We start from the raw sequence: 20,815 nt of genomic DNA, 5'->3' as shown, positions 1-20,815 counted from the left end.
CTAATCGAGAAAGGGTTAAAAGTGCCCATGTTGCGGCGTGGCCCATTAATTTCAATGTGTCTACACTGCTCCCGCACTGCCCCAAAGATGCTGCTTGCAGGACTTTTTTCCCCTTTCACACTGGGGAGGCATGAGAGGCACTTTTCAGGCATTTTAGAGGTGCTATTTTTAGTGCTAAAATGCCTGAAAAGTGCCCCAGTGTGAAAGTACCCTTGATCCCAACTTTTGAGTTGTAACGAAAACAATAGAGAGGAAATCTTGCAATTAATTCTGATGACAACTAGGGATTTCCTTCACTTTGAAGGGGTTTTGTAGCCTACTGCTGTGGCTATGGGAAAGGAAGTGAGGAGAAATCTCCATATTGCCACGTAAACACAACTGGATTTTCCGTCGGAAAAATCTTGGATGGTTTTTCCGACGGAATTCCACTCAAGCTTGGCTTGCATACACACAGTCACACAAACGTTCGCTGAACTTTCAACCATCAAGAACGTGGTGATGTGCAACACTACGATGAGCCAAGAAAATAAAGTTCAATGCTTCCGAGCATGCATCAAATTGTTTCCGAGCATGGGTAGGAATTTTGCGCGTCAGGATTGCTGCAGACGATCGGAATTTCCGATCAAAACTTTTCTGACCGAAAAATTGAGAACCTGCTCCCAATCTTTTGCTGGAGGGAATTCGGCCAGCAAAAGTCCGATGGAGCATACACGCGGTCGCATTTTCCGACCAAAAGCTCTCATCGGTCTTTTGCTGGCCAAATTTCCGATTGTGTATACGCGGCTTATCAGGACAAAGATGGCAAAAAAAAAAAGCTGAAAGGTATTATAATCCTTCCTTACTCCATCCAAAATTAAACTCCTAAGGCCTTACCAGCAATAAAGTGAATGTTAAAGCGGACCTGCAGTCATTTTTTCATCTTTCCATCTATTAAATCTTCTTCCCTTGTTGTTGTTGTAACTTTGGATAGAAAAACATATTTTTTTCTACCAGCAAATACGTCATACAACCCACTTCCTCTTTTTTGTCTGGTCATTAGCCTAGCCTATGCATACTAGCTCATTATGCCTTTGTCTTGCAGGGTTTTTTTTAACCAGGGTTTACAACCACTTTAAATGATTCCTTTCCAGCTTCTAAAGTTTGTGTGAAAAGTGTGTAGGAGCTGTCCAGTGCTGAATCTCTGTTACAGATGCAGCACGTTGCTGGAGATTCATTTCTGTGTTCTTTTACCACAGTTAAAAAAAAAACGAAATATAATATATTGCAGTTCACCAATCCTTAGATGTATAGAAAACTGTTTTGTTTATAGTATAAATTATTTTAATACATAGAAAAACATCAGACAAAACAATCATGGGTGCATAAAACACAGAGGGGGTTATTTACTAAAGGCAAATCCACTTTGCACTGAAAGTGCACTTGGAAGTGCAGTCGCTGTAGATCTGAAGGAGACATGCAAGGAAAATAAAAATCAACATTTTAGCTTGCGCATGATTGGATAATAAGATCAGCAGAGCTTCCCCTCACTTCAGATCTACCCCTTAGATTTAGAGTGACTGCCCTTCCAAGTGCACTTTCAAGTGCACTTGTAGTGCAAAGTGGATTTGCCTTTCGTAAATAACTCCCAGAGTATCCAAATAGTGGCCAGAGTATCCATACGTCTGTGGCAATTATTGGTAGCGATCCCTACATGTTTCGCCAAATGGACATATGGATACTCTGGCCAGTATTTACTATTTGGGTACTCTGAGTTTTATGCACCCATGATTGTTTTTCTATGTAATAAAATAGTTGTATACTATAAACAAAACTGTTTTCTATATTATGTTGGGCACCACTATAATCCCAAGTACAAGCCCTACATTTATACTCTATTATTATATAAGGGATGAGGTGCCAAATCTTTGGAGGTCACTCAATCCACACCCTATCACAAAGTATTCAATAATTGTGACCAAATCTGTGCTGTGATAACTTAGAAAATCTGAAACTCTAAAAATAAGGCTGGTAACACAGAGAGTAGTATATATAGCTCTTAAATCAAAACTGTAAAACAATAGTGCAGTGCCAATATATAACATGACCATATTAAAGTGGATGTAAACCCTTACAAACCACTTTGACCTACAGGTAAGCCTAGATTAAGGCTTACCTGTAGGTCCAAGAAATATCTCCTAAACCTACACGGTTTAGGAGATATTTACTAAAAGACTGTCACAGCTGTCTACGGCGCATGCGCCGTAGACAGCGGTGCACAGGTGCATTATTGCCGTTAGCGGCATGCCATTAGTGGCAGCTCCCGTGCGCATGCGCGGGAGTGTGGTCATCGCTGCTCCTGCGCTGTGAGTGGCCGGAGCAGTGATACCTGGAAGGAAGATGGACGGTCCGGACTACAGGGGACAGCGGTGACATCGCTGGCTGCTGTGTCAGGTAAGTGACACATAATGGGCTACTATGCGATGCATAAGTAGCCCATTATGCTTTACCTTTACAGGGAGACAAAGAGGAAGTAAACTCATCAGGGTTTTCTTCCTCTTTAAGTATTTTCTTATGAAATCATACAACTGAATAAGTATGAGATAAAATAGTGCGAAGTGCATAAATGTGAAAGAAAAAAATGTACAAATGATTTTCAAGATGATCAGATTATCAGCATGACTGGAACAATTTCTTTTTATTACCATTGAATACACTGAGGACCTTTTTCTTTCACATTTATGCACTTTGCACTATTTTATCTCATATTTATTCAGTTTTATGGTTTCATAAGCTTGCACTTTATATGTTCATGTTATATATTGATGCTGCACTATTGTTTTAAAAAGCATTTATGACTCCCATTCACACCAGAACGCGGTGTGGGAAATCCACATTCCGTGCACATCTTACACTCTGTGTTCAAAACACAATGCAGTTGCGATCTGCAGCGGGTATCAGTGTTAAGGACAGCCCAAAAGCAGGTCACAAATGCAGTGCAGAAGTACAATGCATTGCACGACTTTTTTCAGCAGTCCATTTCAGCCCATTCAAAGCGAAGGGGCTTAAATCGCAGAGCATATGAATCGCACAGGAGCACGCGTTCCTGTGCCATTCCTGGTCTGTACCGCCCCTTATTTTGTTTTATTGTGCCTCTTTAGACATTTGCAATGTCCACATGAAATTGTCAAGCTTGTTCGCAATGATCTTAGCTCTGTACTGCTGTCTATGGTATAAATAATAAAATGGTTAGAAAGGGAAAAACAGGTTTCATTACAGTATAAAGGACACTTTGTGTTCAATGCTGAATTAAAGAAAAGCTGTAATCACCCCTAGAGAAGTGTCTGGCAGCTCTGACATACTGTACATGTACTACCTTCTCAGACGGCACAAGATTATCTGAATGATGTTCAGAATGCGCTGAAATTACATGTCAGACCGTGAACAGGTAATAGCTGTAAAGTGAATCAGTGGTTAAAAATAATGAATCTATTACTTACTGCATAGAGACGCTCGCTCTGGTTTCTCATAGTTCGATTCTGTGCAGAGCTCCCTATAAGCCCTGAATAATGGGATGCTATCATAGATAAACAGTTACTAGCTTGCGGGTCATACAGTTGGCCCTTCACAGCCAATAGTGAGGTTCAGGAGGCAGCACTGGTGGCCAGATAGTAGTTTGTTTATCTAGAATTTGAGTTGCTTTGCAGGGAATTCAACTTGATGTTCAGACATCTGGAGGTGCATTCCCTGTGGAGTGGTAGATTTAGCCACTGGTTTGCTTTAAAGTGGTTAGGGTTATGGTAGTCGAGCATTGACATTTTTAACAAACAGAAATATGCTTCCAAACAAACCCCCATTGACTCCTGTAGCAGTAGGCACTGTGGAGCAATTCAACCTCAAAGTTCCCAGCAGAAGCAATAATGGCATTGAAGTTGATCTCTCAGTAGCTAAGCTCACCCTGCTTCTTATGCCGTGTATACACGACCGGACTTTCCGGCAGACTAGGTCTGAAGGGATTTGTCCGTCAGACAATCCGATCATGTGTGGGCTAGTCAGATCATTTTTTGGAAAAAAAAATCAGACGGACCTAGAAATAGAACATGTTTCAAATCTATCTGGCTATTGAACTTCCTTGTTTAGTCCTATTTACATAATCACGTTTTAGTCCGTTCATGTGTGGCTAAGTCCGTTCGTTTGGAAAGTCCGTCGGAACTCTGCTGAAAGTCCATCAGGAAGACCGTGGGACCTAGTCTCCTGGAAAGTCCGGTCGTGTGTACGCGGCATAAAGCAACACTTCACCTGTCTAATCTCTAATGTGAACACAGAGCAGGTGCTTTGGCTAAGGAAGGGGAGGAGGGTGAGCTGAGCTGCCGAGAAAACCAACAAATTCAGTGCTTCTGCTGAGGATTAATTGTTCCACAGTACCAACCACTATAGAGGTCAGTGAGGGCTTTAAACACTTGACCTCCAGAAGTCTTTACAACCTTCATGACCAGGGAATTTTTTTCTATTCAGCACTGTGCTAATTTAAATGACAATAGCACAATCATGTAACACTGTACCCAAACTACATTTTTATAACTTTTTTTTCTCACAAATAGATTTCTTTTGTTGGTATGTAATCACCTCTGGGTTTTTTATTTTTTATTATATAAATGAAAAGATACCAACAATTTTGAAAGAAAGAAATATTTCCTACTTTCTGTTATAAAACATATCCAAAAAAATAAAATTTCTTCATAAATGTCGGGCAACATTTATTCTGCTACATGTTTTTGGTAAAAACCCAATATATGTATATTACATTTTTTGTGTGAAAGTTATAGCGTCTACAAACTATAGTGTATATATATATATATATTCTTGGCTTCCCGGCAGCATGGGGGGGGGGGGGGGGCGGTGCGCCCGCTGCATCACATGGAAGCTGAAGAGCTTGCCTGGCAGCCGCAATGTCCACCGGGCACCCACCATTTCTGGTGACAGAACAGGAACGTGGATCTGTGCAACTCCTTTAACTTTGTGCCTAACAAGTGTAATGTTGCTACTTTTAGCTACTAATCTGGCTGTTTTTTTCCCCCTATCAGGGAGAAGAAACAATCAGATTGCTGTTCCTATGCACACAGAGTTCTATGTGTTTGTAAACACAATACTCTGTGTGTGATTGGATATAGCCGATCAGCAGGTTTCAGCCAAAGTCATTGGTTGAAATCTTCTGCCAAACTCATATTATGTCCAATCACAACACGGGTCAGCAGGGGGCACACAAACTTAGAAGGGGGCCATCACATAGGTGTATGGTATTGTGCCTGCCCCCCCCCCCCACCCACTGGCAGTATATTTACTGCGAGTGGTCAATAGTTTCAATAACTGATATCGCCAACAGTTCCAGCTCCTGGTGAAATTCTTTTACAAACAAATAGCATTTTAGCATTTATTGTAAGTGGACAGCCCCTTTAATCTATAAGTAAATAGTGTCGGCGCTTTCAATTTCTCCCCAACACAGCACACCTTGTTCAGCTTTGTATAGCTAAATAATAAGCAGCTTATTCTCTGTCATTATTCGGACTATAAAAGCTTAAAAAGAAATGATAGCTGTAATTACAGCATGCCAAACAGTAAGAGAACATAATACATGTTGTTTATTACTTGCTGCCCATGTCTAAGGCCAAAGGCAGTTTGTTGATGAGAAAACTTTTTCCCCCGAACTGAACCAACAACAAAACTTCCCATAATCTGAAAGCTGGGGGGGTCATCACAGATCAATGTCCTTCTGTAACGTTTACTTTGTTTCTTTGTAACTATAATAAAATCCTAAAAATACCTGATTTGAAGCTGGCTGTTTCTGAAAATTGTGGTTTTAATTAGAAGAGTATTTGGTATATTTTTGGGATGGAGGGTGACATGCTTTTTTGTTCCCATTCTCTTGAAATATCAAGCTGGCATATGGACTGGTATATGTATAGCAGGTAGCATGTGGATGAAATCAAAATGACTTACATGGGGCAGTCTGTCAATAGAAATAACACAGCAGTGCCCCCATAAGTTTTATTACCTGGTGATCCAGCCAGTAAGTCTGGTATTTTTTTCTGGACCCAGAAAAATATGTTTTGCATGGGGACAATTCATACATTTTTGAGGAACCATCCCTGACCCTAAACCTGAAATATATTGAAAAGTGGGACTTTAAGTGTACCTCCAAAAGGTGTAACATAAACAAAGAAATGTAAATACATAAAATATACCACTAAATTTTAATATATAGAGAACATATCTGTTAAAAGACATCTTAAAAACAAACATTCAAGATGTTGCAGTGCAAATGGCCTTGAGATCAGCATAAGGGTTAACGTGTTTCGTGGGGAAACCTCCTTCATCAGGACCTGGGATTTCAATATTTCAATTGTCATGGTCATGCAATAGAGTTTGTCTGTCAGCTTGCCTCTCAGCATGTGTTCATCTCTAGATACCAGCCACTCTCACCTGACTTCTTTTATAATCTCTCCTCTAAGCATGGTTCCACCCCAGCTCCTATCAGAGAACTCTTTATTAACCTGTGCATTGCAGGTTAGCCGTGCTGATCAACATTGTGTGTTTTGCTTTCTGTTTCCTGCTTGCCGTGTGCTCTTCGTTTGTCTCTGTTCCCGACCTTGGCGTGTCCCCGAATATCCCTGTTTGCCTGTGACTCTGAACCTTTGGCGTGTACTCTGTTGTCCTTGTCTGCTTGTGGCCCCGACCTTGGCTTATTCCCTTACTATCCCTATCCTCCTGTTGCCTACTGTGGGTGTGAGCTAGGGGACCCTGGGGGTCGCGACCTGGAGCCAGTTGCAGCCCAGTCCATCCTCACCACTAGAGGCTCTGGTGAACACCTGCTGGCTCTTAGACTCTGCGCCCCAGGGAATCTTATGCTCTAACCCCGGTGGGATCCGTGTTGGTATTGCAGCGCCCCTGCCTTCCTTTACCACCCAGACTCCCATATGCAGCAATCAGCCATGGGGTCCACTACCTTGCGGTGTACTCCTGATTACAACGGTGTGCATCTGTCACCTGGCCTCAGGTGACCTGACAACAACGCTTTAACAATACATATAAAAATCCTTGTTATTGTGACATGTTATACAAAATCTCTAACATGCAAGAAATATATCATATAACAAGATGCATTAAAAAAACAAATGCACAATTTAGCTACATAAATACCAATTTTCGAGTGAAAGGGGAATACCAATTTTGGAGTGGAAAAGAAGAAAAATAATGAAATACTAATATATAATACGATATATTAATGATTACCATAATTCAATTAATCACCTTCAAAGAGGCCTGTAGGAAAGTAACTAGTGAGGGGCCACCAGGCCCTTGAGGAGAAACCAACACCTGATCATTGCACACCCCAGATACACAACTTTTGTAAAAAAAAAAATCCTAAATTTGTATGCCTGTAAATATAAATATAGGTATAAATATCATGTGAAAAGCCTGAGTGAAAGACAATAACAAGAAAAAAGGAGAGATGGGGAAAGAAAAAGAAGGAAGGAGGGAGGGAAGGAAAAGGTGGGAGGAAGGAAGAAAGAGGGGAAAAAAGGGGGAGAGGCGAAAGGAAAAAGACACAAGGGGAGGAAATTCATTCCATATGTACCCAGCTTAAAATGGCAAGGCATTTTTTACCTTAATGCACCCTGGTCTGATCTCTTCTGTTATTCAGGACTGTTTCAGTACAGCACAGGTGTAAGTTCAAAAGTTTTTGATCTTGCTTACAGCACCCCACCTGCTGGCTGCAAGTGGTCTGTGATGGACTTCCTGGCACCCGGGTTGGGTGCCTCCTTCAAGATACAGCTTCCTCCACTCTTGAGCCAAGAAGCAGCTATTATAGCTGACCATTGCACCCAAGAACCAGATGACACTAGTTTAGGTGTAAACTGGAACTGACTTTATTGTAAATTCACACAGAATATATGCCACACAAAATCAGGTAGGAGCTTGATCACATTATCCTTAACAATGCAAACTGTAAACAGCAATCTAATCATAAGCACATCTAGACCCTCAGAACAAATTAGCTTTTTACCTTATTTTACATGAATTTTTTTTCTTCCAACAATTCAATTAGATTTATATTTCTTACTGATCTAAGGTCACTGTTATATGCAATATTTAACTGAATAAAATGAAATGAAGTGCTAAAAAATTATACATGAATAAACTATATAGAAAACACTATACACAAGCCCTTGCCGGGGCCACTTGGGAATATACTTCCACCTCTTGCTTAGGGAGCGGGGAAGACACCCATGTGGTGCTCTCACTCTTCATGCCCTCTAACAAAGCTGACCCGACTGAAGGTCTGTTTTTTCACCTCAAAGACTACAATATAATTGTATAAACCAGCCTGAAGTATACACAAATGTTTGCAATATTATCTGCAGAGCAATGTTTTATTAATGATATTGCATAGTTATTGTATGACCGATAGATGCCTGTCTGCGGCAGGGGGGAACACAAGTGGACCCTGGGTGAGAGACACCTAGACACCTGTTGATGACACAGCTGATAGGTGGGACGTACTCCCGCGACTGCTGATGTCTGGGGGCAGTGGTCCATGGGTAAGTACCCCCCCGACACAATGTGGCCGTGAAACCCGGATGGGGTAGGGGGCGGTGGGGAGGAGGGAGAGGAGACAAAAAGTGACTGAGGTTTTCCAACCTTCATCACCTCTTTCTAGAAGACTCATTGATGTAGAAGGCCCTCGGCTCCGTAGCATCAATTAAAGAGGTATCCGTCACTAGATATGCAATTACGAGTTTGAAAATGTACATGAACCTTGTCTTATCTCTCCCTCCATGTGTTGATGTTGATCACATTTTTTCCCCCTCCCCTTTTGAATGTTTCTATATATATTTGCTCTTATTGTATTAGCCCATGTTGGGAATTAAAAAAGCTTATATTTGAAAAAAAATAAAACATCATACATTTTCATTATTAAGTCATTTTACTGATGACACACAAGCTTTTTGAAACTGACGTTTTTCAGTGATGATTCTTTACTACAAGAAAATAACACAAATAATTCTTTATTCATGCAGGTTTTGCAGATTTGCCCTAAAGACATGAGAGCAGATATCTGTGTCCATCTCAACCGCAAAGTGTTTAAGGAGCACCCTGCTTTTCGCCTAGCTAGTGATGGGTGCCTGAGGGCGCTGGCCATGGAGTTCCAGACTGTACATTGTGCCCCAGGTGATCTCATCTACCATGCTGGGGAGAGTATAGACACCCTCTGCTTCGTAGTATCTGGCTCCTTGGAGGTCATCCAGGATGATGAAGTTGTTGCTATTTTGGGTAAGTCATGATGTTTTTTGATTGAAATATCAGAGAAGGAGAGAGTATTTCAAAAGAAAAATGGTTGTCACAGTTTCTTATTCAAAAATGATGAAGACCCTTGAAACCTTTGCTGCAATGATTGCACTAAAGGGGAATACTTGTTTATACTATGCAGTTGTTAAGCAGTACACAGATTTAGAAGTAAATGCATTGCAATGTGTAAGTTGTTAGCTAAATAATATACAGTATAATAACATATAAAGGGCCCGTTTATGATTTGCCTTTAGGAGAACATGAACTACTCCTGTTGTATTTCAAATACCGCTTTATGTATTAATATAACTCCTTAAACCAAGTCTGTCGGGTCAGTATAGTCCTGTCAGTATAGACCTGCTGACTTGGCCCCATCCACTGGCAGCTTAAGAGCCGGTTCATACAGAGGCAGCATGACTTGCAGAAGTCAATGCAAGTCGCCTGAAGTCGCCCCAAAAGTAGTACAGGAACCTTTTTCTAAGTCGGAGCCACTTGAGTCGCTCCTATTAGAATGGTTCCATAGTACAGAGCGGGACCTGATTTGTCCGGCGGCTAAGTCCTGCTCTAACTCTTCAATAAGGCACAGAAGTATCCAACACCATTTTATTCAACCAATTGCTTACAAAAGAGGTTTTTCCAGTCTTTTGAAGTGTAAGAACACAATGACTTACTTAAAGCCTGTCTCTTCAAAGGGGACAAGTTGAAAGAGAAGTTTGGGTTTTGTTTTGTTAAATCATACTTACCTAGGTAGACGTGGCATCGGTCTGATGCGGCATCTGTCCACTGCTGGCTCTAAGACTGAGAACTAAGCAATCAAACAACACTCAAACTCAGCCGGTTGCCGGTTCGTGCATCTGGGTGGATCCCGACCATATGGTCGCAATCTTTTCTTAGCCTGGACCAGCTCTGTGACGTCAACTGACAAGGGGCTTCTGCCAGCCGTCTGTTGAAAATGGGTCACAGGAGTGCAGAACGGACTGCACTACTGCGATCCACAGGAGAAGAACAACCAAAGGAATATTGGCTGTACTTCTCCTTTAACATATTTTGGCTGAAATAGGAAAACTATATACTTGAGATAAGGAATACAGCTCTGTCTATAGAATGCTTTCCTAATGTCTCTCAGTGGGAATGATGTATGGACATGTCATGTCTTCGAACCCACCACAGAAAGACCTCTCTTGCTGAAAACATATCTAAACCCAAAAACAAAAATGCAAACAATTGTATCTTACCAGTCTTTAGATGTTGCGACTGCATTACTTTTTTCAGGCTCTCTTTTTCTTTTTCACCTGATGATCTGGCCAGTAACTAACTTCCCGTCCTAAGTGACAACGTTCACTCACCATACTACCTATAGAGAAGCAGCATTGTTACCCTAGGATAGGAAGTATGTTGGAGCTACAGAACACTTCCTTCTCTTCCTGTCTCCAGGATAAGAGGTGATCCCTGGTCTTCAGAGATAGCCTGGGACAGTAACTGATAAGAATGCAGAACAGCAAACAGCAGAGGAAGTTATCAGCTGAAAAGAATCAACACATTATTTCACCATCCAACATAAGAGATGCTCCTTGTTAGGCGTAGCTATATATCTTCTCCTCCCACACTCTGTAGATATAGCTGTATATTTCCACATTCTGTAGATGCAGCTGTATATTTTCACCTACCGGAATTTGGAATTACAGCTCTACAGTATATCTTGATCTCCCGCATTCTATAGATATAGCTGTATATCTTTGCCTCCTGAATTCTGTACATACAGCAGCTGTATATCTTTACCCCCACATTTTAAACCTAAGCTGTATATCTTCACATACTGCATTCGGAAACTATAACTGTGCATCTTCACCTCCCGCATTCTGTAGGTACAGCTGTGTATGTTCGCCTCCCGCACTCTGCAGGTGTAACTTTTATCTGAGCCTTTTACATTCCTTACAGCTAGATATAGCTGTATACCTTCACCTCATTCTGTATATAGAGCCATATACTTGCAGTTCTTGCATTCCACTGTAGGCCCTTGGGTCATCAGGTTTACATCCCCACTGGGCACATGTCCCAAAATCAAGGACATCTGTGGCACACGTACAATGTTTGGTTTTCCTAAAATACAGGAAATCTGTGGAATGGATAGAATAAGTTGATTGGATTAAATTGATTTTGGTTTGAATGCTCATCAGGTTTCAAAACACATCCATTTGTTTTAACAACGGAAACTGATTTATAAAATGCTTAAGCTGGAATGTGGCCAGTACTAAGTGGAAGAGGACAGTAGAGTCAGTATTTATTAAGCTACCGTAACTGGATCACTTGAGTGATCTATGTAAGGGCCAATAAATGTAAAAGGGGAGCTCCACCATCTCATCTGAGAAAATGAATTATAGGATGTCTTTTATGTCCTAAAATTGTGGTGTCATAAGGGCAAAAAGCCTGATTGATACTGAAAAAAGGTTAGCGTGGTGCCAGCACCACTTTGTTCTACAGCCACTAAAATAGGCAGGACAACATTTAGCGGCAAACTCAAGGCATTTGATAAAGTGGACACAAAGATAATTAAATATAAATGAGAAAATGAAGTCTTAGCCAAAATGTGTCACAGGTTAAAAATCTGAACCAGCTCACCTTCCGAAATTATGGTGTTGTTGGGTGGGGGTTGCCCCTCTGCGGTTGAGGGGTGTGAGGGATCCCCGAGAAATCTATGAGGTGAACTCCATCCCCGGGCGTGGTGGGGGCACCCTGTAACCCAAATGTTAAAATTGTTTTAAGCAAACAGGCTATGGTGACAAGCCCAACACTGGTGTTCCGTCACATAACAGTTTTAGAAATATCCCAACTAGGATTTAAAACGTATAAAGGAAGATAACAAAGAAATTTTCATCCGGCCTCAGCAGACAATGTGGTGGACTATCTGTGATTATAACTCATGTTACTTGATATACAAAAACTATGGACTGTTTTTCAAGGCCATGATCTGTACTTTGTATTGTTGAAAACTTGAATAAAAATTATTGAAATCAAAAATCTGAACCAGATGAACTTGAGCTGTAAACATTTTCCTGATTCAAAAGACCTTTTTAAGGAAACCTTTAGCAAGAGTTACACAGAGACTGTCATTTCTGTCTTCACTCTCTGAAAATGCTAGTTGCCTGGATGTTATGGTACCCTTATGGCTTTAATGCTTCCAGTTAAAGCAGAGCTCCACCCAAAAGGGGAAGCACAACTTGTCTGCCTCCCCCCCCCTTTATGAGTGGAGGGGGGAGCGAGGACCTGGTTTTGATAGGTCCCCGCTACCATTTATGGCTCAGTTTGCCACAGTGAACTGAGCCAAACATTTGTCCCCCCCTCCTCCTTCCTCCGCAGCTGCCCATTCACAAAGCATAGCGCGCTTTGTGCATGCGCAGTAGGTAGTGAGTATTTGTAGCTGCTGACTTTCAATTTTTGTTCTGAAGTAGCTCCTCTTTAATCACCAACCAACAGTCAGTATGTAGATCAGGAGTCCTGATTTCACCCTGACTTTCTGCAAACTTGCACTCAGAATGTATTAAAGTCAAGGACAGCCAGGGAATTCTCATTTTCATAGCTGTATACCTGTAGTGTGAGATCTTAGGTGCTGCTTGCTCTAACTGCTAGTCTCTGGAGATTTATGGCGAGATTAAGTAATGTCACTACTGCTCACTGTTCTCCTTGCTGGAGGCTTTGACTTGAAAAAGAAAAGCCCTGCCTCCACCAAGATGACCTCCTCCACACAAGGACACTAGACACTGATTTACTAGAACTGGAGAGAGCAAAATCTGGTGCAGCTGTGCCTGGTAGCCAGCTTCTAACTTCAGCTTGTTCAATCAAGCTTTGACAAAAGAAAACCCAAAAGCTGATTGGTTTCTATGTAGAGATGCACCAGATTTTGCACTCTCCAGTTTCAGTAAATCAAACCCACAGTGCTGAATAACGCATGGAAATAATTAATCCCTCACGCCAATAAGTGAAATAAATTAACTGCTTAATTGCTGCTCCCCAAACTAAGGTAGGTGTATCTACTTTAGGTGATAATAAGTTTAATGTGATCATATGAGGATCATAAGTCCAATAGTATGTGCAAATTATATGTGTAAACATTGAATAAATGAATTAAATAATATAATTCTCAATACCAATATTAAAGTGCAATATGTCTGTGCCATAATATAAAAATACATCTTCAATAATTGTTAGACATCTTATGGTAAACATAAAAGAAATATAAACAATTGTGAATCAGAAAAAAAATTCTTAAGGATACATTTCTTCAGTGCTGATTATCTTCAATATAACATTAATAGTGGTTAATCCGTCACAAACTGTGAATATTACACCCAAAGTGCTCCATAAGATGATTCCGCTTACCAGATGGATGTGACCTCTTTACTTAAAAAGAAGGTCAAACAACACATTTAGCAAAATGGATGTATGTGGTCCCCCGCGCTACCAGGAAAATTGAATAGTGTGACCAAATGTAATGTAGATCGCTGCAAATCTATAGTGTTCACAAGACACATAATAACTAGGGATGGGCCAAACGGACCCCTGTTCGGTTCGCACTAAAACATTAGAACATTGCGAAAGTTCAGACCCGAATAACGAACCCCATTAAAATCAATGGGACCCAAACGTCAGAAATGAAAAGTGCCCATTTTGAAAGTTTATATGCAAGTAATTGGGCATGCAGTGGTTATAAGGGGTCCTGCCCTGGGGAACACGTATCAATAAAAAAAAGTTTGTTTAAAACGTAATTTTTAAATGAGCAGTGATTTTTTTATTTTTAAAGTGAAAGCATAAAAATGAAAAATTCCTTCCAATACAGTGCCTGGGGGGTCCCCTTAGTCTACCCGTAAAGTGATAGACCTGTAGCATGTCTAGAATCTGCTGCAGCAATAATTGTATTTATAAAGCCAAAAAAAGGCATTTTCCCTGCAAGCTGCCTTTATTTTGCTCAGCAACAGCTGGGGAGCCAGTGTGTATGATGAGGTCACAATGTAATGCACTGGGAACAAGATTAGAGATGTTTTGGATACATTCTGGTGTCACTTTGACTTTGTATTGAAGAAACGGGGGTGCGTAAAAATTGGTCTTTTGGGTGTCAGTGGTGCCTTCCCACCGTAACCGTATAGAGGTACTTTGATGAAAGCAAGAATTGGCCTTGCTGTAAAAAATTGCAAAAAAAGGTGCAGGAAAATTACTCTTTGGGTGTCAGGGTCCTGCTGCTGTGTCCATTGACACAGGCAGTGGGAATCAGCCCCACCCCCCACTCACTTGTGAAAAGATTTTATTGACAGCAGCAGAAGCCAATGGCTCCTGCTACTATCAATCTGTCCAATGAGGAGGGAGGCACCGGCTGTTATCATGCACATCGCTGGATCGGATCAGCTCAGGAAAGAAAAAGGGGGGGGGGGGGGCTGCAGCACAGAAGGTTTTGCACCTTAATGCTTAGAATAAATAAAGGTGTAAAACCTTAAGACTTTACAATCACTTTAATAGTACATGTTTTATAGTGATCTGTATATCAGACCAAAAGGAGGTACAGCTGGTAAAGAAAGAGGGATTTGATTTGAAAGGGGGACAGTCCCTCCAGATGAGAGACAGTTGGTAGTTATGGTTCAGGTCCTATTTAAAGCTGAACTCTGGGATAAATAAATATGATCTAAATACAAGAGGTATGTAAATGGGTGTTAGGAGAAAGCAGGGAATTTTTCATATGTTTGTCCACAATTTTTGGTTGGTGAAAAGCTGTTGCCTGGTTTGCATCTAGGAGTCGCTGTTTCTGGTGATGTGGGGATATATCAGGGGGCTGAGTGAGTGGCTATACGGAGGAAGTAGAGGGTTGCGGGAGTGAATTACTCAAGCTAAGCTGTGGCCTCCATGGGAGATCTTGGGGCCCTAGGCAGCAGGATGTAGCCATTTCCATATAGTCAGCCTTTCCTGGCTGGAGGACGCCGTGCACATCCTTTCTTCTAGAGCAGTGGTCATCAGCCCTGTCCTCAGGGCCCAATAAAAGGCCAGGTTTGCAACATAACTGAAATACATCACAGGTGATATAATTTGCTGCTCAGTGATTGCAGTATTCTAGTCTGCAACTCCCCAAGGTAATACATAAAACCTGGCCTGTTAGTGGGCCCTGAGGACAGGGTTGGTGACCACTGCTCTAGAGGGCTTCGTGTCGGAAGAGAGAAAAAAGAACACCCTTTATCATCTCAGATGGTGAGCCATCTGTGACCTATAGCTAACCCAATGAGTACATGGTTGTCATAGCCAGGAAGTAGCTGGGACATAATGAGAAGTGTAAACCCAATACAGAAATTTGGCGAATGGGTTTTACATATTTGGGACAGTTTCTACATTACTCCTTTCTGGGGTCGGAGAGCCCATGCCAGTGTAGTCTGAAGCCTGAAGCCTGCTGGTGGTACACAAAGTGATGAAACGTATGTACTACGTTCACTTTACTCCTTCTACAGGCATGTGTGCTAACTAAACCCCTGCTTTTAACAGATGGTTAGACAGGTTAATTTGCTGGGTCAGCAGACTGGTTGTTGAGTTGAGCTATGGAATTGTTTTTGTCTTACAGGCATGTGTAGCCTTCCTTGAATCTTGGTGTGCTTTGTGTATTTATTCCAGATCTGTGCAGTAATTGAGTGTGAGACTTTCCCTCTATGGAGGAGCTTCCTGTAATAAAGACCGATCACTGCTGCTCTCTTGCCTTGTGCAGGGTGATTGGTCTTTTCCCTTCCCCCTCTTGTAGTTGTCTACAGGCAGCCTGTGGTGGGTGGAGCCTGCTGTGTCCCTCCCACACCTCTCCTCTCTTTGTATGGTTATGTACGGCACATTGATGATGTTACCATTTACTTTACAAGTTCAAATCTAGGTTTGCAAATGCATTTGGTGCCCACAGAGTGGATTTTTATCATTTGCGACGGTCGATGAATTTAACTCCTTCATATCCGCACTATAGCCGAATGCCGGCTACAGCGAGGATCTGTGTTGCCGGGAGTATGCCTATTGACGTCCTCCCCTTTGCAGGCTCGCTACGCCCCCCCCTGAAGGGGGTTCGCAGAGCGCGCTGTGATCACCCGAGTCAATGAGACTTGCGTGATCACAGATCCAAGTAAGGGGCTGATCCCAGCCCCTTCCACGTGATCAGCTGTCAGCCAATGACAGCTGATCACGTGATGTAAACAGAGGATCGGTAATCGTTTTTTTTTCTTCTCACACTGACAACGCGAGGAGAAAAAAAGCCGATCACCGGCTTCTGTTTGCAGGGACATCGGTCCCGAAGAGCACCAGAATGTTATGTGCCCACCGGTACCGCCTGCCAGTACCACAAATCAGTGCCAAAAATCAGTGCCCACGATACTTAAGTGCCAGCAATCAGTGCCACCTATCAATGCCCACCAGTGGTGCCAATCAGTGCCACCTCTCAGTGCCCACCAATGCCACCTATCAGTGCCCACCAGTGCTGCCTATTAGTGCCCCCTTATCAATGCCCATCAGTGTCACCTTATAAGTGCCCATCAATGCAGCCTATTAGTGCCCATCAATGCAGCCTATTGGTACCCATCAGTGCAGCCTAACAGTGCCCATCAGTGCAGCCTATCAATGCCCATCAGTGCAGCCTCATCAGCGTAGATCAATGAAAGAGAAAAAATACCTGTTTGCAAAATTTATTAACAAAATATTAAATCGTTTTGTATTTTTTTTATATATATATATTTGGTCTTTTTAAATTTTTTTAACAAAAAATAAACAACCCAGAGGTGATCAAATACCACCAAAAGAAAGTTCTATATGTGGGAAAAAAAATTATAAAAATCTCATTTGGATACAGTGTTGTATGACTGCGCAATTGTCATTCAAAGAGTGACAGCGCTAAAAGCTGAAAATTTGTCTGGGCAGGAGGGGGGTGTAGGTGCCAGTAAGCAAGTGAATAAACAAATGTACTTTTTTATGCTCGGAGTTCGGTTTCAGTGTTACTAAACCCAGGAACCTGCATTCACAATATCTGATCTCCCACAGTACACGGAGCATGGAAATGCAATTATTTTAGTAAATATAAACTGCTAAATACCTTTTTCTCATCAGTAGTTAGAGCAGTCTTATGACTTCTATCAATATCCAGCCAATGACTGGTTAAAGCTTGTAGGAGAAGTTTTCTGACTGACCTATGAGACTGCAAGACCCCTGACCCTCTGTCTGGACAGTGCTGATTCACCCTGTCCTGATCACATGCACTCTCCCAAAAAAACAAACAAAAAACAAACAAAAAAAACCTCTCTATCAATACACACTAAACTGAGCATGTGCAGCCTGACTCCATAGACTGTATTATCAGAAAATAATTAGGAGTCAGTGGAAGAAGGGGAGGATCAGAGAAGACAGGATCAAACTTCCTTTTTACACAATGCAGAAGATTAACCCCTCAGGCTCCACAGTGTCTATAACAAGCATGCTTTACTGCATATACAGACTTATTTTACTTTTGTGGGTTTAGTAACACTTTAATCTTACCCTTTGCATGAACAGTACAAATAGGTGTTTTTCTTTAACTACTTAAGCCCATTTTGCAGCTAAAGGACCAAGTCCCTTTAACTGACAACTGTGCAGTCGTGCGCCATGATTCCCAAACAAGATTGGTGTCCTTTTTTTCCCACAAATAGAGATTTCTTTTGGTGGTATTTGATCACCTCTGCGGTTTTTATTTTTTGCGTTCTAAAAAAAAAAGTGACAATTTTGAAAAAAAATTCAATATTTTTTACTTTTTGCTATAATAAATATCCCCCAAAAATATATAAAAATATTTATTTTTTCCTCAGTTTAGGCCGATACGTATTCTTCTACATATTTTTGGTAAAAAAAATTGCAGTAAGCGTTTATTGATTGGTTTGCGCAAAAGTTATAGTGTCTACAAAATAGGGGATAGTTTTATGGCCTTTTTATTATTAATCTGTTTTCCTAGTAATGGAGGTGATCAGCGATTTTTATTGTGACTGCGAAATTATGGCGGACACATCGGACAATTTTGACACATTTTTGTGACCATTGGCATTAATACAGCGATCAGTGCGATTAAAAATGCATTCATTACTGTAAAAATGTCACTGGCAGTGAAAGGGTTAACACTAGCGGGCAGTGTAGGGGTTAAGTGTGACCTAATGTGTGTTTTTTTACTTGGCATGTGACATCACTGATCGTCGTTCCCTATGACAGGGAACAGACGATCAGTGACAGGCTCACTAGGAAGCACGGTAAGAGGTTTGTTTACACTTATCTCTCCCCGTTCCTAAGCTCTGTGACCCGATCGCCGCTGGTGTCCCCAGGTCCCGCAGCCACGGGCACGGAGCTCAGGACCGGGTCGCGAGTGCACCGCCGTGGGCAACATACCTGTACATGCTTGTGCCCAGCTGTGCCATTCTGCCGACCTATATCGGCATGAGGCGGTCCTTAAGCGGTTAAGAATCACAGTTGAAGAAGTCTTTATGATACCTGTACACGGTATCTGTAAACTTTCATTCTCACAGTAAAGATGAGATCATACACAGAACCATTTTATCTCTGCTGACAATCGCTGCTCGCGGCTCGCTGAGCTCAACAATATTCCTGCTGATTTCATTTTGTCTGATTGCACTCTTCTGCTTCATACAAAATGTATTCTCATCCCAACCTGCGACAGTCAATTTTTTTATGTTTCAGCTATGCTTGATTTTACACATATTGCAACCAAGCTGTAAAAATGTTTTATCAGATGAGAGATGGCGAGAGCGGGCGAGGACAGGCGAGGGCTGGATCTCCTCCTCTTCTTGTCCTGGAAGTATTGTGCATTGTTTGTTTGCAGTCATCTGGTCATTTGTGAACTCCTAGCGGAGTGGTTACACAGGGGGCTTTTACCGCTTGAAAATTTCCAGTCCCCTGCAAGCTGACCCAACACTTTGCCTTATTATGAAACACAGGAAGGGTTTAAAGTGATTGTAAAGGACAATTCATCTTTTTTTTTTTTTTAATAGGTTTATACTTACCTCCTGTGTGTAATGGTTTTGCACAGAGCAGCCCCGATCCTCCTCTTCTGAGGTCCCCTGCCAGAGCTCCTGGTTCCTCCTGCCCGTTGAGTGCCCCTAAAGCCAGCTGCTTGCTATGGGGGCACTCCTGCAAGCTCGCTCCTAAGCCGCTTCTTTGTGTTCATAGAAACACAGAGCGCTGCTTGGCTCCGCCTCCTCTCCATCCTCACTGACCGTTTTTGACAGCCAATGGCTTTCACTGCTGTGTCCAAGTTAGTGAGGGCAGAGAGGGCTGAGAGAGCCTTTGCTCTCTTGCACATTGCTGGATCGAGATCGGGCTCAGATGATTATAAGGTGCCGCTGAAAGAAGGTGGCTGCATGCAGATTTTTTTTTATACCTTTTTTGATTTGAAAATTACATTTTTGAACAAATGGACTTTCCCAAATGAACACTGCATGCAGCACAAAATAATGCATTGAGGTGAAAAACTGTGAGGGTTTACAACCCCTTTAAAGATTCATTCCAGGAAATCTGGTCCTTTGTAAAAAAAAAAAAAAAATTATTTAAGTCCAGCAAGGTGCATGACGCCTCCTGTGCTTAGCTCTATTATTTATATCTGACAGCTTTATAGTACTCCTGGAAGACAACTATTGCTGTATTTCTCTGAGTCCTATACTAATCCTTTTGAGCTATGCATATTACAGAGAAGAGTCTCTTCCGCTGCTATACCAGCCCCTCCATTCCTCCTGCCTATTTACAGAAGCCTTGATATTATGTGAACACATTCACAAAATACCAAGGCTTCTGTGAATGGGCAGAAGAGGGGAAAGATGGGCATAGCTGCTCTGTGTGCTAGAATACATAACTGCTGTTTTATATCTCATTGAAGTATAACTTGAAAAAAATTAAGATATATGACATTCAGGTAACTCCACTTTCATGGGAAAAATAGCAAAAAAATAAAATAAAATAAAATCAATTAGTATAGCATATAAAATTACTACCAAAATTATATTTTATTTGAATGTTATTAAAAACTCCATTTCCTTTTCAATTTGTAGTACTGACATTTTCTGTAATATGCAATGCAATTTGGCAACAAGGAGGTCTTCTGTACACAGATGGCATATAGAACACCCCCCAGAAATCTTGTTTCCTTCTTATGTTATTGGCGTTCTGATTTTGCCAGAAGTCTGCAGTAAGATCAAGTCAGATTCTGGGCATCCCCTGCAACAAAAATGTCATTTTTGGTGAGAGACTTGCTTCCAAAGGGAAATCACATCTAAAAGGATGATGGCCCAGTCACTATCCTCATTATAGCCCTGCAAGTGCAGCAGTTGAATGATAATGATAAAATCGACCCCCATTCACATTCATTTTGCACATGGTAACAGACAAACAGCTATTTGTTCAGAATGACAAAAGGCATAGCTGCTCCCAACTGTCCCTGATTTGGAGGGACTGTCCCTGATTTGGA

The 20,815-nt window shown here is 41.6% G+C and overlaps 1 protein-coding gene across 1 annotated transcript in view; it reads left to right on the top strand.

Annotated features, from left to right (window-relative positions):
• KCNH1 (potassium voltage-gated channel subfamily H member 1) overlaps positions 1 to 20,815 on the top strand; it is a 563,287-nt gene that overhangs the window by 351,781 nt on the left and 190,691 nt on the right. Inside the window, exon 9 of the mRNA XM_077485723.1 lies at positions 9,057 to 9,309. Coding sequence (XP_077341849.1) covers positions 9,057 to 9,309 — 253 coding nt within the window. The remainder of the gene's footprint in view (positions 1 to 9,056; positions 9,310 to 20,815) is intronic.

The sequence above is a fragment of the Lithobates pipiens genome, unplaced genomic scaffold (assembly GCF_037356315.1).
Source record: "Lithobates pipiens isolate NorthernLeopardFrog02 unplaced genomic scaffold, aLitPip1_a1.2 Scaffold_18, whole genome shotgun sequence".
NCBI lineage: Eukaryota > Metazoa > Chordata > Amphibia > Anura > Ranidae > Lithobates > Lithobates pipiens.
The sequence above is the reverse complement of the archived record's forward strand: the minus strand, read 5'-3'. Positions and strand labels throughout refer to the sequence as shown.